This window comes from Procambarus clarkii, chromosome 68 (genome assembly GCF_040958095.1).
Source record: "Procambarus clarkii isolate CNS0578487 chromosome 68, FALCON_Pclarkii_2.0, whole genome shotgun sequence".
Classification (NCBI taxonomy): domain Eukaryota; kingdom Metazoa; phylum Arthropoda; class Malacostraca; order Decapoda; family Cambaridae; genus Procambarus; species Procambarus clarkii.
This window is the reverse complement of record NC_091217.1, coordinates 13,672,698-13,691,596: the sequence shown is the minus strand read 5'-3', so window position 1 is coordinate 13,691,596 and position 18,899 is coordinate 13,672,698. Positions and strand designations below refer to the sequence as shown.

At 59.6% G+C, this 18,899-nt stretch overlaps 1 protein-coding gene across 1 annotated transcript; it reads right to left on the bottom strand.

Annotated features, from left to right (window-relative positions):
- Nucleotides 1–1,529: 1,529 nt before the first annotated feature.
- On the bottom strand, nucleotides 1,530–3,251 carry LOC138355650 (eukaryotic translation initiation factor 3 subunit A-like). The gene has a single exon (XM_069310971.1). It carries the CDS (start codon nucleotides 3,249–3,251, stop codon nucleotides 1,530–1,532), a length of 1,722 nt encoding a protein of 573 aa, XP_069167072.1.
- Between the last annotated feature and the right edge of the window lie 15,648 nt (nucleotides 3,252–18,899).

Below are 18,899 nucleotides of genomic sequence, written 5' to 3'. Positions count from 1 at the left end.
ATAGGTGGACTTCAAGACGAAGTCTTGAGCTAGGAGAGGTGCGGTAAACCAGGCAGCTTTGGACAGGTTCAAAATTACCTAAGTTGAAGTAAAGAGGCATGTGTTGGATTTGGACGTGAGAAAGACTGTTGCTCCATACAGAATCTCACCATGCGTATTGAAAGAGTGCACAGAAGTTCTGTGCTTGCAAAGAACAACCACGCTGGGAGGGTGGGGGGGGGGGGATACAACCACGCCGGGAAGGGTGGGGGGGGGATACAACCACGCTGGGAGGGTGGGGGGGGGATACAACCACGCCGGGAAGGGTGGGGGGGGGGGGTGGAGGGTAGGGGGGAGGGCTCGGTGTGTCGGGGAGCCGGAAGCCATTTGCAAGGAGGATGCGTTGACATAATTACGTTTCCTGAATGACTGGCTCTGGTGAGGCAGAACTTTGCCATTACTGAGGCAACTGTGGTGGATGGTGGTGGTGGTGGATGGTGGTGGTGCTGTGGTGGATGGTGGTGTGTGGTGGATGGTGGTGGTGGTGTGTGGTGGATGGTGGTGGTGGTGTGTGGTGGATGGTGGTGGTGGTGTGTGGTGGATGGTGGTGGTGGTGTGGTGGATGGTGGTGGTTTGATGGTGGTGTGACGGTGATGTGGTGATGTGTTGGTGGTGGTTGTGGTATATGGTGTGTGTGTGTGTGTCTCACTCTGTCTCACTCTCTCACTCTGTCCCACTCTGTCCCACTCTGTCCCACTCTGTCCCCCTCTCTCCCCCTCTCTCCCTCTCTCCCCTCCTCCTCCCCCCCCTCCAACCACACAGTGAGCGTGGTTTAACTCGAGAGATACCGGCGACCAAGGGGGGGGGGGTCCCTCCCCATTCTGTCCTCCTACAAATCACGTCTGAATCCGGTCGTTTACCCGTATGGCCGAAAATGGACGTAATTTGGAAACGAAAAAAAATTGAAAATATATTTTGGATTTTTTTTTCCAAAACAGTAAGTTAATGTTCCTCTGGTAGGTTAAGAGGGCAGGGAATTCTAAGGACTTTAGACCTCCTGGCCTCTTGTACCACCAACTGTGTAACTATTTTATTGACTCAGGTGTTCTGGACGACATCCTAACAATTTACCCAAAATTTGCTTGTCCATTTTAAAGAATGAACAATTTTTATTTATATTACTTCTAAGCTGTATCACTTATGAACCCATCCCTGCCCTTGTGTGGCAGTGCACAATAGAAAGTTGTTTTCACGTATCCATACATTAAAACAGTGATTGTAACAATGATATATATGTGCTTCAGCCTACAGTTTAGACCTATTGTCTTATGTATGACCCTCTGTCCTGCGTGACAGTGAATACTAGCATTATCCTCACTTTAATAAGACCTATCAAAATCCTCAGATTAGGCAAAATTGTAATTAATTTTGTCAATAAAGATGTTAATAATAATAATAATTTTAAAGTTTCAAAACATCATGCAAAAACGTTAATTGAAAGTTCCTCTCCTAACGTCACCGAGTACGCCGGAGGACTCAAACAGAAAACGTTACATTACCTTACTTTTGTGAGCCCTTTTGTTATTTTCCTTTTGAATTGCGTCGGTTTTTGGCCACAGAGCGCATACGAGCTTTTGAAAAGCTTTTGAAAAGCTTTTGAAAAGCTTTTTGACGTCTCTTCTATACGAGACGTCCCGTCTCGTATAGAAGAGACGGGACGTCTCGCCTAACATTGACACGGACAAACTGTGATAAAGTAAACCTGTTGAACATTGATTATTGAGATCTGTGGCGGCTCTGTGTGATGCAGCTCCTCTCCTCCTGTGTCTGGTTGACTCTCCTCCTGTGTCTGGTTGTTGACTCTCCTCTCCTTCTGTGTCTATGTGTTGACACTCCTCTCCTTCTGTGTCTGGGTGTTGACACTCCTCTCCTCCTGTGTCTGGGTGTTGACACTCCTCTCCTCCTGTGTCTGGGTGTTGACACTCCTCTCCTCCTGTGTCTGGGTGTTGACACTCCTCTCCTCCTGTGTCTGGGTGTTGACACTCCTCTCCTCCTGTGTCTGGTTGTTGACTCTCCTCTCCTCCTGTGTCTGGTTGTTGACTCTCCTCTCCTCCTGTGTCTGGGTGTTGACTCTCCTCTCCTCCTGTGTCTGGGTGTTGACACTCCTCTCCTCCTGTGTCTGGGTGTTGACACTCCTCTCCTCCTGTGTCTGGTTGTTGACTCTCCTCTCCTCCTGTGTCTGGTTGTTGACTCTCCTCTCCTCCTGTGTCTGGTGGTTGACTCTCCTCTCCTCCTGTGTCTGGTTGTTGACTCTCCTCTCCTCCTGTCTGGTTGTTGACTCTCCTCTCCTCCTGTGTCTGGTTGTTGACTCTCCTCTCCTCCTGTGTCTGGTTGTTGACTCTCCTCTCCTCCTGTGTCTGGTGGGTGACTCTCCTCTCCTCCTGTGTCTGGTTGTTGACTCTCCTCTCCTCCTGTGTCTGGTTGTTGACTCTCCTCTCCTCCTGTGTCTGGTTGTTGACTCTCCTCTCCTCCTGTGTCTGGTTGTTGACTCTCCTCTCCTCCTGTGTCTGGTTGTTGACTCTCCTCTCCTCCTGTGTCTGGTTGTTGACTCTCCTCTCCTCCTGTGTCTGGTTGTTGACTCTCCTCTCCTCCTGTGTCTGGTGGTTGACTCTCCTCTCCTCCTGTGTCTGGTTGTTGACTCTCCTCTCCTCCTGTCTGGTTGTTGACTCTCCTCTCCTCCTGTGTCTGGTTGTTGACTCTCCTCTCCTCCTGTGTCTGGTTGTTGACTCTCCTCTCCTCCTGTGTCTGGTGGGTGACTCTCCTCTCCTCCTGTGTCTGGTTGTTGACTCTCCTCTCCTCCTGTGTCTGGTTGTTGACTCTCCTCTCCTCCTGTGTCTGGTGGGTGACTCTCCTCTCCTCCTGTGTCTGGTGGGTGACTCTCCTCTCCTCCTGTGTCTGGTTGTTGACTCTCCTCTCCTCTCCTCCTGTGTCTGGTTGTTGACTCTCCTCTCCTCCTGTGTCTGGTTGACTCTCCTCTCCTCCTGTGTCTGGTGGTTGACTCTCCTCTCCTCCTGTGTCTGGTTGTTGACTCTCCTCTCCTGTGTCTGGTTGACTCTCCTCTCCTCCTGTGTCTGGTTGTTGACTCTCCTCTCCTCCTGTGTCTGGTTGTTGACTCTCCTCTCCTCCTGTGTCTGGTGGGTGACTCTCCTCTCCTCCTGTGTCTGGTGGGTGACTCTCCTCTCCTCCTGTGTCTGGTGGGTGACTCTGCTCATCCGTGGACGTACAGGGGGGGGGGGGGACACACCTCGGGTCCGCGGGAATATTTGCATAAGTGTCCAATGCGGGTTTTTACAACGATCCTCACATTGATTTATCGAGGTTTAATAACTTTCCCACGCCCGCCATCATGTTCCCACGCCCGCCACCATGTTCCCACGCGCACCACCATGTTCCCACGCCCGCCACCATGTTCTCACGCCCGCCACCATGTTCCCACGCCCGCCACCATGTTCCCACGCCCGCCACCATGTTCCCACGCCCGCCACCATGTTCCCACGCCCGCCACCATGTTGCCACGCCCGCCACCATGTTGCCACGCCCGCCACCATGTTGCCACGCCCGCCACCATGTTGCCACGCCCGCCACCATGTTGCCACGCCCGCCACCATGTTGCCACGCCCGCCACCATGTTGCCACGCCCGCCACCATGTTGCCACGCCCGCCACCATGTTGCCACGCCCGCCACCATGTTGCCACGCCCGCCACCATGTTGCCACGCCCGCCACCATGTTGCCACGCCCGCCACCATGTTGCCACGCCCGCCACCATGTTGCCACGCCCGCCACCATGTTGCCACGCCCGCCACCATGTTGCCACGCCCGCCACCATGTTGCCACGCCCGCCACCATGTTGCCACGCCCGCCACCATGTTGCCACGCCCGCCACCATGTTGCCACGCCCGCCACCATGTTGCCACGCCCGCCACCATGTTGCCACGCCCGCCACCATGTTGCCACGCCCGCCACCATGTTGCCACGCCCGCCACCATGTTGCCACGCCCGCCACCATGTTGCCACGCCCGCCACCATGTTGCCACGCCCGCCACCATGTTGCCACGCCCGCCACCATGTTGCCACGCCCGCCACCATGTTGCCACGCCCGCCACCATGTTGCCACGCCCGCCACCATGTTGCCACGCCCGCCACCATGTTGCCACGCCCGCCACCATGTTGCCACGCCCGCCACCATGTTGCCACGCCCGCCACCATGTTGCCACGCCCGCCACCATGTTGCCACGCCCGCCACCATGTTGCCACGCCCGCCACCATGTTGCCACGCCCGCCACCATGTTGCCACGCCCGCCACCATGTTGCCACGCCCGCCACCATGTTGCCACGCCCGCCACCATGTTGCCACGCCCGCCACCATGTTTGCCACGCCCGCCACCATGTTGCCACGCCCGCCACCATGTTGCCACGCCCGCCACCATGTTGCCACGCCCGCCACCATGTTGCCACGCCCGCCACCATGTTGCCACGCCCGCCACCATGTTGCCACGCCCGCCACCATGTTGCCACGCCCGCCACCATGTTGCCACGCCCGCCACCATGTTGCCACGCCCGCCACCATGTTGCCACGCCCGCCACCATGTTGCCACGCCCGCCACCATGTTGCCACGCCCGCCACCATGTTGCCACGCCCGCCACCATGTTGCCACGCCCGCCACCATGTTGCCACGCCCGCCACCATGTTGCCACGCCCGCCACCATGTTGCCACGCCCGCCACCATGTTGCCACGCCCGCCACCATGTTGCCACGCCCGCCACCATGTTGCCACGCCCGCCACCATGTTGCCACGCCCGCCACCATGTTGCCACGCCCGCCACCATGTTGCCACGCCCGCCACCATGTTGCCACGCCCGCCACCATGTTGCCACGCCCGCCACCATGTTGCCACGCCCGCCACCATGTTGCCACGCCCGCCACCATGTTGCCACGCCCGCCACCATGTTGCCACGCCCGCCACCATGTTGCCACGCCCGCCACCATGTTGCCACGCCCGCCACCATGTTGCCACGCCCGCCACCATGTTGCCACGCCCGCCACCATGTTGCCACGCCCGCCACCATGTTGCCACGCCCGCCACCATGTTGCCACGCCCGCCACCATGTTGCCACGCCCGCCACCATGTTGCCACGCCCGCCACCATGTTGCCACGCCCGCCACCATGTTGCCACGCCCGCCACCATGTTGCCACGCCCGCCACCATGTTGCCACGCCCGCCACCATGTTGCCACGCCCGCCACCATGTTGCCACGCCCGCCACCATGTTGCCACGCCCGCCACCATGTTGCCACGCCCGCCACCATGTTGCCACGCCCGCCACCATGTTGCCACGCCCGCCACCATGTTGCCACGCCCGCCACCATGTTGCCACGCCCGCCACCATGTTGCCACGCCCGCCACCATGTTGCCACGCCCGCCACCATGTTGCCACGCCCGCCACCATGTTGCCACGCCCGCCACCATGTTGCCACGCCCGCCACCATGTTGCCACGCCCGCCACCATGTTGCCACGCCCGCCACCATGTTGCCACGCCCGCCACCATGTTGCCACGCCCGCCACCATGTTGCCACGCCCGCCACCATGTTGCCACGCCCGCCACCATGTTGCCACGCCCGCCACCATGTTGCCACGCCCGCCACCATGTTGCCACGCCCGCCACCATGTTGCCACGCCCGCCACCATGTTGCCACGCCCGCCACCATGTTGCCACGCCCGCCACCATGTTGCCACGCCCGCCACCATGTTGCCACGCCCGCCACCATGTTGCCACGCCCGCCACCATGTTGCCACGCCCGCCACCATGTTGCCACGCCCGCCACCATGTTGCCACGCCCGCCACCATGTTGCCACGCCCGCCACCATGTTGCCACGCCCGCCACCATGTTGCCACGCCCGCCACCATGTTGCCACGCCCGCCACCATGTTGCCACGCCCGCCACCATGTTGCCACGCCCGCCACCATGTTGCCACGCCCGCCACCATGTTGCCACGCCCGCCACCATGTTGCCACGCCCGCCACCATGTTGCCACGCCCGCCACCATGTTGCCACGCCCGGCACCAGCAGCTGGTCCACCTGGACCACACCAGCAGCTGGTCCACCTGGCCAGCGGTGTGACCCAGCTTCACGGAGGCGATGAAGGAAATGAGGTTAACTTACTAAGTTAAAGTTCTGGGTCATCAGATGGCTCCAACGTCACTCTGTACTTTATATCAATTGTCTGACTAATTATATATATTATTTACCCTTTACACCATTAGCTAATACCTTAAATAGCTGACTGAGGGACCCTTGTCACCGTGTTCTCCTGAGTGCCTCAGGCCACTCAGCTAAGACACAGCTCTGATACTACTATCCTCGTCTACCTCTCAGTAGACGAGAGCGGGAGACGCCCTCAGGCAGGCGAGACGTCTCTTGACAAAGTGGACGTCTCGCTGCCTGGTCAGTCTTCAGACCCTGAAAACGTGACACTATTTTGAGCCTTGAGTCTGGCATTCTTTAGTTGGCCGGATTGTTAAGATGCCTGGCGCGCTCCTCGCTGGGGGCACAGCCAAGGTGGTCGGCGCGCTCCTCGCTGGGGGCACAGCCAAGGTGGTCGGCGCGCTCCTCGCTGGGGGCACAGCCAAGGTGGTCGGCGCGCTCCTCGCTGGGGGCACAGCCAAGGTGGTCGGCGCGCTCCTCGCTGGGGGCACAGCCAAGGTGGTCGGCGCGCTCCTCGCTGGGGGCACAGCCAAGGTGGTCGATATTTTCCTTTTTCCGATTGGATCTTTGGCTGGTAAGACTGTGTGCGAGGCCGGCCGAGAGGTGCCGGCTGTCTCTTGCTCGGCCGGCTGTCTCTTGCTCGGCCAGCTGTCTCTTGCTCGGCCGGAGGTCAGTGGAACGCGTTGCTGCGGGTTTGGGTGACTGGGCATGATTTTAGTAAGGGCCATTGCGCCACCTAGCTGTCGATCTTGTAGGAGAGGTTTTCAATTACATGAAGTATTATTATTATTTTTTTTTTTATTAAGATGAGGTACATCTGCATTAGTGCAGCTACCCTAGACTAGATGAAGTGGAGTACAGTGTGTCAAAAAAGCTAACTAGGTGATGCTAAAAAATCCCCATCACACAGGATGGTTAGTCATACAGAGGCATGTGATAAGCGGTCTGCACTGGCAGACTCCGGATGCATTTTGAGGAAGTATTATTATGTTGTTCTCTTATATACAAAGTCTGCGGTAAACGCAATTCATGTTTCACTGTCTCGTCTCTGACATCAAAACTGGCTTGCGGCGTCGTCATTCCTAAATTTGATATGGCTGTGTGTGTGTGTGGAGCCTAGTCGCTGGTTAAAAGTTGTTTAACACCTTGGAATGGTAGCTTAAACACACACAAGTAACATAAATATAGTGTCAGCCAATTAATGAATAATTTCAGTATTGGTATACAGCTTGATAACGTTTCTAAGATAGTAATTTCAGACAAAAAGTTGAATGAATATTTCACAGAATGTGGCTAGAAGGTCTCCCTAGATGGGACGAGGTACTGCCTGGCTAGTCTGGTTATAGACCATAACTGACAGATAACACAATGATGACTAACATTAAGGTTAGGTTGAAATAATGAAGCAAATATCAGAAGTAAATGTGCCAGAAGCAATGAGAGGTGACCAACCCTGCGGGAACAGTGTGCAAGCCACTAACCTGGTTACATAATGCTACAGTAGAGACCTCAACAGCCAGACATTAGGAGACCGGGAACTCTTAACATCGATATTCTAGAAAGGGAAAGCCAGGAGGGCCTGAACTCCTGTCCAGTAGCCCTGACATGCATTGATTGCAATGTACCGGGAGAAAATATTTAGGAAGAGGACCGTAGAACATTTGGAGAGGTTATCTTGAGGTTATCTTGAGATGATTTCGGGGCTTTTAGTGTCCCCCGCGGCCCGGTCCTCGACCAGGCCTCCACCCCCAGGAAGCAGCCCGTGACAGCTAACACCCAGGTACCTATTTTACTGCTAGGTAACAGGGGCATAGGGTGAAAGAAACTCTGCCCATTGTTTCTCGCCGGCGCCTGGGATCGAACCCAGGACCACAGGATCACAAGTCCAGCGTGCTGTCCGCTCGGCCGACCGACTCCCCTTTATTTTATCTTTCTAACTGAATCGGCTTGGGTTCAAACTGGGTCAACTAGGTCACGTCTGAAGAACCTGAAAATGTTTTATGAGTGACCATTGAGGCACGAGAGGCTGCATCTGTTACGACGGCCAGACGCCCGTTGCTACTATCACCCATATTAATCTAATGAATAAAACGGTGAAATAGTCAGGAATAACCGGGACGTGCTTGACACGGTGCTGAGGGAGAGGAAGTAGAGAGAGAGGAACTTAGAGCGGAGGAAGTAACCACCGCCGGACAGAGACATTTATGGGAATAATGTTGGAGGAGGACCATGAACGATGCCTCCAGTCACAGAAAATACATGGGAATAAAAATGGAGAGAGGAGGAGGAGGAAGGAGAGAAGACAATAGATCACCGGAGGGAGGGAGGAAGATACATAGAGCAGTGAGAGAGAAGGCTCCAGGTGTGATGTGAGAGCAGGTTTGGGAGTCTGACTGGTGGTGGTTGGTGGTGGATCAGAGTGACGGGTGGTGGTGCAAGACGTTGTAGGAATATGTATTAATTTGCAAAAAAAATAAAGCTTTGTACCAGCGTATTTATTTCCAGGTCACATACAAGAATATTATCATGTTCAGCCTGGTTCATGCCTCGTTAAAACTTTCACTTAAAGAATGTTTATTCTTTAATACAAGCAAATTTCTCCGAAGTAGTGAGCGTTGGATTTTCCCTAAGCCTGAGATAATATACAAAAAATGTTTCAAATACAATGCAATAAAGGAGGTGAGGCTCGTGTTCTTGGGCCCCAGGTGGCAGGAGGTCGTCGCCCCGGCACTACACTCGCTCAACTCACCACCACCATCAAAAAGTGTTGCAGAATTTTGAAATCAAATTTTTGAATAGTCTGAATTCCCTCACCAACCTCCACCAAATTTTGTTTAACGAATTCAAACGTGTTTGTGTTTAATATATAACTCAAACTACCAAAGAAAAATTACTGAGTATTTTTTCCCTTTATAGACACACACACTCACACATATATATATATATATATATATATATATATATATATATATATATATATATATATATATATATATACATATACACACACACACACACACCATCCCTGCCGGACTGTTCAGAACTCTGGGATCATCAAGGCGAACAATTAACAACAGGCAGTAATTTAAGTTGGAGTAATTGTCGCCGGCGCGAACTGACTCGAGGACCGTCAACTGCCGCCAGAACCGTCGTGGACCGTCAACTGCCGCCAGAACCGTCGTGGACCGTCAACTGCCGCCAGAACCGTCGTGGACCGTCAACTGCCGCCAGAACCGTCGTGGACCGTCAACTGCCGCCAGAACCGTCGTGGACCGTCAACTGCCGCCAGAACCGTCGTGGACCGCCAACTGCCGCCAGAACCGTCGTGGACCGTCAACTGCCGCCAGAACCGTCGTGGACCGTCAACTGCCGCCAGAACCGTCGTGGACCGTCAACTGCCGCAAGAACCGTCGTGGACCGTCAACTGCCGCCAGAACCGTCGTGGACCGTCAACTGCCGCCAGAACCGTCGTGGACCGTCAACTGCCGCCAGAACCGTCGTGGACCGTCAACTGCCGCCAGAACCGTCGTGGACCGTCAACTGCCGCCAGAACCGTCGTGGACCGTCAACTGCCGCCAGAACCGTCGTGGACCGCCAACTGCCGCCAGAACCATCGTGGACCGTCAACTGCCGCCAGAACCATCGTGGACCGTCAACTGCCGCCAGAACCATCGCGGACCGGCTTAAAATGTAAATCCCGAACCATTACGCGTAAAGCTCTTGTTGCTATTTGCTTCGGCGGAGGTAGTTACGAGTGGTTGTGACGACCCAATTACTCGAGCCGGTCGTTGTGAGCGGTCCAATGACCTCCGGGATGTGCTCCAGCCTCTGGTTACACTCCTCACTCTCATTGTCTGAGACACTCACACTCCTGTCTGCTGGCTCTTCCCTTCCTGCACTCCTGGAGGGTGTGTGGCACTGTTAGTGTGGCACTGTTAGTGTGGCACTGTTAGTGTGGCACTGTTAGTGTGGCACTGTTAGTGTGGCACTGTTAGGGTGTGTACTCGCCTATTTGTGCTTGCTGGGGTTGAGCTCTGGCTCTTTGGTACCGCCTCTCAACTGTCAATCAACTGGTGTACAGGTTCCTGAGCCTACTGGGCTCTATCATATCTACACTTGAAACTGTGTATGGAGTCACCCTCCACCACATCACTACTTAATGCATTCCATTTCTTAACTACTCTGACACTGAACAAATTCTTTCTCATGTCTCTGTGGCTCATCTGGGTACTCAGTTTCCACCTGTGTCCCCTTGTTCGTGTCCCACCCGTGCTGAAGAGTTTGTCTTTGTCCACTCTGTCAATTGCCTTGAGAATTGTGTAGGTGGTTATCATGTCTCCCCTTACTCCTCTGTTTTCCAGGGTTGTGTGGTTCAGCTCCTTTAGTCATTCCTCGTAGCTCATACCTCTCAGTTCCGGGACCAGTATGGTGACATACCGCTGAATCTTCTCTAACTTTGTCTTGTGTGTGTGTGGCACTGTTACGGTGTATGTGGCACTGTTAGGGTGTGTGTAGAACTGTACGTGGCCGGCGGTATATACCTGACTTCAATTGACGTCAATTAACTTCAGTTGACGTGCTCTGAAGTCAGTTGACGTGCTCTGAAGTCAGGTGACGTGCTCTGAAGTCAGTTGACGTGCTCTAAAGTGCTATAAAGCTTGGCGTATATATGTGAAGGACCGCAGTTCTCCTTGACATATCGATGACTATCCTGGAGCTAATTGGTTCCTGGTGGGTGTGTATACAGAGGAGCCCAGCCAATCAGCGCAGAGGATCTTCCTTTGAAGTCTTGTTTGAATTTCCTTCTCTTGATTCCTGGCTTTGGTTCGAGTCAAGTGTTGTCTGGGGGAATGATGTTCTTGCTCCATAATATTGATTTGGGCAGGAGGCTTTTGGGCTTGGTGGGGTGCACCTGCCACTCTCGCTACCTGTCACTCACCACCATTAACCTCGAGTTACATATTCATGGATCCTTTAGTAAAACTTTAGCGAGTTTTTATGTTTTCGAAAGTTGGACAGTAGTGGAGGGTAGTGAGAGAGGTAGGTGGGGGAGTGGTGGGTGGGGGGAGTAGAAGGTGGGGGAGCCACGTGAGGTGACGCCTCACACCGTGTCGTTATTGACGTTCCACGACCGTCGACTTTAATTAAACCACGCAGCTGGCGTCAGCCCTCCACCACCACCACCACACAGCTGGTGTCAGCCCTCCACCACCACCACCACACAGCTGGCGTCAGCCCTCCACCACCACCACCACACAGCTGGCGTCAGCCCTCCACCACCACCACCACACAGCTGGCGTCAGCCCTCCACCACCACCACCACACAGCTGGCGTCAGCCCTCCACCACCACCACCACACAGCTGGCGTCAGCCCTCCACCACCACCAGCTGGTGTCAGCCCTCCCCCACCACCACCACCACGCAGCTGGTGTCAGCCCTCCACCACCACCACGCAGCTGGTGTCAGCCCTCCACCACCACCACGCAGCTGGTGTCAGCCCTCCACCACCACCACGCAGCTGGTGTCAGCCCTCCACCACCACCACCACGCAGCTGGTGTCAGCCCTCCACCACCACCACCACGCAGCTGGTGTCAGCCCTCCACCACCACCACCACGCAGCTGGTGTCAGCCCTCCACCACCACCACCACGCAGCTGGTGTCAGCCCTCCACCACCACCACCACGCAGCTGGTGTCAGCCCTCCACCACCACCACCACGCAGCTGGTGTCAGCCCTCCACCACCACCACCACGCAGCTGGTGTCAGCCCTCCACCACCACCACCACGCAGCTGGTGTCAGCCCTCCACCACCACCACCACGCAGCTGGTGTCAGCCCTCCACCACCACCACCACGCAGCTGGTGTCAGCCCTCCACCACCACCACCACGCAGCTGGTGTCAGCCCTCCACCACCACCACCACGCAGCTGGTGTCAGCCCTCCACCACCACCACGCAGCTGGTGTCAGCCCTCCACCACCACCACGCAGCTGGTGTCAGCCCTCCACCACCACCACGCAGCTGGTGTCAGCCCTCCACCACCACCACGCAGCTGGTGTCAGCCCTCCACCACCACCACGCAGCTGGTGTCAGCCCTCCACCACCACCACGCAGCTGGTGTCAGCCCTCCACCACCACCACGCAGCTGGTGTCAGCCCTCCACCACCACCACGCAGCTGGTGTCAGCCCTCCACCACCACCACGCAGCTGGTGTCAGCCCTCCACCACCACCACGCAGCTGGTGTCAGCCCTCCACCACCACCACGCAGCTGGTGTCAGCCCTCCACCACCACCACGCAGCTGGTGTCAGCCCTCCACCACCACCAGCAGCTGGTGTCAGCCCTCCACCACCACCACCAGCAGCTGGTGTCAGCCCTCCACCACCACCACCAGCAGCTGGTGTCAGCCCTCCACCACCACCACCAGCAGCTGGTGTCAGCCCTCCACCACCACCACGCAGCTAGTGTCAGCCCTCCACCACCACCACCACCACCACCACCACCACCAGCTGGTGTCAGCCCTCCACCACCACCACCAGCAGCTGGTGTCAGCCCTCCACCACCACCACCAGCAGCTGGTGTCAGCTCTCCACCACCACCACCAGCAGCTGGTGTCAGCCCTCCACCACCACCACCACCACCACCACCAGCTAGTGTCAGCCCTCCACCACCACCACCACCACCAGCAGCTGGTGTCAGCCCTCCACCACCACCACCAGCAGCTGGTGTCAGCCCTCCACCACCACCACCAGCAGCTGGTGTCAGCCCTCCACCACCACCACCAGCAGCTGGTGTCAGCCCTCCACCACCACCACCAGCAGCTGGTGTCAGCCCTCCACCACCACCACCAGCAGCTGGTGTCAGCCCTCCACCACCACCACCAGCAGCTGGTGTCAGCCCTCCACCACCACCACCAGCAGCTGGTGTCAGCCCTCCACCACCACCACCAGCAGCAGCTGGCGTCAGCCCTCCACCACCACCACCAGCAGCTGGCGTCAGCCCTCCACCACCACCAGCAGCAGCTGGCGTCAGCCCTCCACCACCACCAGCAGCAGCTGGCGTCAGCCCTCCACCACCACCAGCAGCTGGTGTCAGCCCTCCACCACCACCACCAGCAGCTGGTGTCAGCCCTCCACCACCACCACGCAGCTAGTGTCAGCCCTCCACCACCACCACGCAGCTAGTGTCAGCCCTCCACCACCACCACCACCAGCAGCTGGTGTCAGCCCTCCACCACCACCACCAGCAGCTGGTGTCAGCTCTCCACCACCACCACCAGCAGCTGGTGTCAGCCCTCCACCACCACCACCACCACCACCAGCAGCTGGTGTCAGCCCTCCACCACCACCACCACCACCACCAGCAGCTGGTGTCAGCCCTCCACCACCACCACCACCACCACCAGCAGCTAGTGTCAGCCCTCCACCACCACCACCACCACCAGCAGCTGGTGTCAGCCCTCCACCACCACCACCACCAGCAGCTAGTGTCAGCCCTCCACCACCACCACCACCACCAGCAGCTGGTGTCAGCCCTCCACCACCACCACCACCACCAGCAGCAGCTGGCGTCAGCCCTCCACCACCAACACCAGCAGCAGCTGGCGTCAGCCCTCCACCACCACCACCACCAGCAGCAGCTGGCGTCAGCCCTCCACCACCACCACCACCAGCAGCAGCTGGCGTCAGCCCTCCACCACCACCACCACCAGCAGCAGCTGGCGTCAGCCCTCCACCACCACCACCACCAGCAGCAGCTGGCGTCAGCCCTCCACCACCACCACCACCAGCAGCAGCTATCGTCAGCCCTCCACCACCACCACCACCAGCAGCTGGTGTCAGCCCTCCACCACCACCACCACCAGCAGCTGGTGTCAGCCCTCCACCACCACCACCAGCAGCTGGTGTCAGCCCTCCACCACCACCACCAGCAGCTGGTGTCAGCCCTCCACCACCACCACGCAGCTAGTGTCAGCCCTCCACCACCACCACCACCACCACCACCAGCTGGTGTCAGCCCTCCACCACCACCACCAGCAGCTGGTGTCAGCCCTCCACCACCACCACGCAGCTGGTGTCAGCCCTCCACCACCACCACGCAGCTGGTGTCAGCCCTCCACCACCACCACGCAGCTGGTGTCAGCCCTCCACCACCACCACGCAGCTGGTGTCAGCCCTCCACCACCACCACGCAGCTGGTGTCAGCCCTCCACCACCACCACGCAGCTGGTGTCAGCCCTCCACCACCACCACGCAGCTGGTGTCAGCCCTCCACCACCACCACGCAGCTGGTGTCAGCCCTCCACCACCACCACGCAGCTGGTGTCAGCCCTCCACCACCACCACGCAGCTGGTGTCAGCCCTCCACCACCACCACGCAGCTGGTGTCAGCCCTCCACCACCACCACGCAGCTGGTGTCAGCCCTCCACCACCACCACGCAGCTGGTGTCAGCCCTCCACCACCACCACGCAGCTGGTGTCAGCCCTCCACCACCACCACGCAGCTGGTGTCAGCCCTCCACCACCACCACGCAGCTGGTGTCAGCCCTCCACCACCACCACGCAGCTGGTGTCAGCCCTCCACCACCACCACGCAGCTGGTGTCAGCCCTCCACCACCACCACCACCACCACCAGCAGCTGGTGTCAGCCCTCCACCACCACCACCACCACCACCAGCAGCTAGTGTCAGCCCTCCACCACCACCACCACCACCAGCAGCTGGTGTCAGCCCTCCACCACCACCACCACCACCACCAGCAGCTAGTGTCAGCCCTCCACCACCACCACCACCAGCAGCTGGTGTCAGCCCTCCACCACCACCACCACCACCAGCAGCAGCTGGCGTCAGCCCTCCACCACCACCACCAGCAGCAGCTGGCGTCAGCCCTCCACCACCACCACCACCAGCAGCAGCTGGCGTCAGCCCTCCACCACCACCACCACCAGCAGCAGCTGGCGTCAGCCCTCCACCACCACCACCACCAGCAGCAGCTGGCGTCAGCCCTCCACCACCACCACCACCAGCAGCAGCTATCGTCAGCCCTCCACCACCACCACCACCAGCAGCAGCTGGCGTCAGCCCTCCACCACCACCACCACCAGCAGCAGCTGGCGTCAGCCCTCCACCACCACCACCACCAGCAGCAGCTGGCGTCAGCCCTCCACCACCACCACCACCAGCAGCAGCTGGCGTCAGCCCTCCACCACCACCACCACCAGCAGCAGCTGGCGTCAGCCCTCCACCACCACCACCACCAGCAGCAGCTGGCGTCAGCCCTCCACCACCACCACCACCAGCAGCAGCTGGCGTCAGCCCTCCACCACCACCACCACCACCAGCAGCAGCTGGCGTCAGCCCTCCACCACCACCACCACCAGCAGCAGCTGGCGTCAGCCCTCCACCACCACCAGCAGCAGCAGCTGGCGTCAGCCCTCCACCACCACCAGCAGCAGCAGCTGGCGTCAGCCCTCCACCACCACCACCAGCAGCAGCAGCAGCTGGCGTCAGCCCTCCACCACCACCACCACCAGCAGCAGCAGCTGGCGTCAGCCCTCCACCACCACCACCACCAGCAGCAGCAGCTGGCGTCAGCCCTCCACCACCACCACCACCAGCAGCAGCAGCTGGCGTCAGCCCTCCACCACCACCACCAGCAGCAGCAGCAGCTGGCGTCAGCCCTCCACCACCACCACCACCAGCAGCAGCAGCTGGCGTCAGCCCTCCACCACCACCACCACCAGCAGCAGCAGCTGGCGTCAGCCCTCCACCACCACCAGCAGCAGCAGCTGGCGTCAGCCCTCCACCACCACCACCACCAGCAGCAGCAGCTGGCGTCAGCCCTCCACCACCACCACCACCAGCAGCAGCAGCTGGCGTCAGCCCTCCACCACCACCACCACCACCAGCAGCAGCTGGCGTCAGCCCTCCACCACCACCACCACCACCAGCAGCAGCTGGCGTCAGCCCTCCACCACCACCACCACCACCAGCAGCAGCTGGCGTCAGCCCTCCACCACCACCACCACCAGCAGCAGCAGCTGGCGTCAGCCCTCCACCACCACCACCACCAGCAGCAGCAGCTGGCGTCAGCCCTCCACCACCACCACCACCAGCAGCTGGCGTCAGCCCTCCACCACCACCACCACCAGCAGCTGGCGTCAGCCCTCCACCACCACCACCAGCAGCAGCTGGCGTCAGCCCTCCACCACCACCACCAGCAGCAGCTGGCGTCAGCCCTCCACCACCACCACCAGCAGCAGCTGGCGTCAGCCCTCCACCACCACCACCAGCAGCAGCTGGCGTCAGCCCTCCACCACCACCACCAGCAGCAGCTGGCGTCAGCCCTCCACCACCACCACCAGCAGCAGCTGGCGTCAGCCCACCACCACCACCACCAGCAGCAGCTGGCGTCAGCCCTCCACCACCACCACCACCAGCAGCAGCTGGCGTCAGCCCTCCACCACCACCACCAGCAGCTGGCGTCAGCCCTCCACCACCACCACCACCAGCAGCTGACGTCAGCCCTCCACCACCACCACCACCAGCAGCTGGTGTCAGCCCTCCACCACCTGCAGCTGGTGTCAGCCCTCCACCACCACCAGCTGGTGTCAGCCCTCCACCACCACCACCACCAGCAGCAGCTAGTGTCAGCCCTCCCTCCACCACCAGCAGCAGCTGGTGTCAGCCCTCCCTCCACCACCACCAGCAGTTAGTGTCAGCCCTCCCTCCACCACCACCAGCAGCTAGTGTCAGCCCTCCCTCCACCACCACCAGCAGCTAGTGTCAGCCCTCCCTCCACCACCACCAGCAGCTGGTGTCAGCCCTCCCTCCCACCACCACCAGCAGCTGGTGTCAGCCCTCCCTCCACCACCACCAGCAGCTGGTGTCAGCCCTCCCTCCACCACCACCAGCAGCTGGTGTCAGCCCTCCCTCCACCACCACCAGCAGCTGGTGTCAGCCCTCCCTCCACCACCACCAGCAGCTGGTGTCAGCCCTCCCTCCACCACCACCAGCAGCTAGTGTCGGCCCTCCCTCCACCACCACCACCAGCTAGTGTCGGCCCTCCCTCCCTCCTCCACCACCAGCAGCAGCTAGTGTCAGCCCTCCCTCCACCAGCAGCAGCTAGTGTCAGCCCTCCCTCCACCACCAGCAGCTAGTGTCAGCCCTCCCTCCACCACCACCACCAGCTAGTGTCAGCCCTCCCTCCACCACCACCACCAGCTAGTGTCAGCCCTCCCTCCACCACCACCACCAGCTAGTGTCAGCCCTCCCTCCACCACCACCACCAGCTAGTGTCAGCCCTCCCTCCTCCACCACCAGCAGCAGCTAGTGTCAGCCCTCCCTCCACCACCAGCAGCTAGTGTCAGCCCTCCCTCCACCACCACCACCAGCAGCTAGTGTCAGCCCTCCCTCCACCACCACCACCAGCAGCTAGTTTCAGCCCTCCCTCCACCACCACCACCAGCAGCTAGTGTCAGCCCTCCCTCCACCACCACCACCAGCAGCTAGTGTCAGCCCTCCCTCCACCACCACCACCAACAGCTAGTGTCAGCCCTCCCTCCTCCACCACCACCAGCAGCAGCTAGTGTCAGCCCTCCCTCCTCCACCACCACCACCAGCAGCAGCTAGTGTCAGCCCTCCCTCCTCCACCACCACCACCAGCAGCAGCTAGTGTCAGCCCTCCCTCCTCCACCACCACCACCACCAGCAGCAGCTAGTGTCAGCCCTCCCTCCTCCACCACCACCAGCTAGTGTCAGCCCTCCCTCCTCCACCACCACCAGCTAGTGTCAGCCCTCCCTCCTCCACCACCACCAGCAGCTAGTGTCAGCCCTCCCTCCACCACCACCAGCAGCTAGTGTCAGCCCTCCCTCCTCCACCACCAGCAGCAGCTATTGTCAGCCCTCCCTCCACCTCCACCACCACCAGCAGCAGCTGGTGTCAGCCCTCCCTCCACCAGCACCAGCTGGCGTCAGCCCTCCACCACCACCACCAGCAGCAGCTGGCGTCAGCCCACCACCACCACCACCAGCAGCAGCTGGCGTCAGCCCTCCACCACCACCACCACCAGCAGCAGCTGGCGTCAGCCCTCCACCACCACCACCAGCAGCTGGCGTCAGCCCTCCACCACCACCACCACCAGCAGCTGACGTCAGCCCTCCACCACCACCACCACCAGCAGCTGGTGTCAGCCCTCCACCACCTGCAGCTGGTGTCAGCCCTCCACCACCACCAGCTGGTGTCAGCCCTCCACCACCACCACCACCAGCAGCAGCTAGTGTCAGCCCTCCCTCCCTCCACCACCAGCAGCAGCTAGTGTCAGCCCTCCCACCACCACCACCAGCAGCAGCAGCAGCTGGTGTCAGCCCTCCCTCCACCACCAGCAGCAGCTAGTGTCAGCCCTCCCTCCACCACCAGCAGCAGCTAGTGTCAGCCCTCCCTCCACCACCAGCAGCAGCTGGTGTCAGCCCTCCCTCCACCACCACCAGCAGTTAGTGTCAGCCCTCCCTCCACCACCACCAGCAGCTAGTGTCAGCCCTCCCTCCACCACCACCAGCAGCTAGTGTCAGCCCTCCCTCCACCACCACCAGCAGCTGGTGTCAGCCCTCCCTCCCACCACCACCAGCAGCTGGTGTCAGCCCTCCCTCCACCACCA

Coding starts and splice junctions, on each gene's coding strand:
- LOC138355650 (XM_069310971.1), bottom strand. CDS start 3,251: ATGAGCAGAGTCACCCACCAGACACAGGAGGAGAGGAGAGTCACCCAC.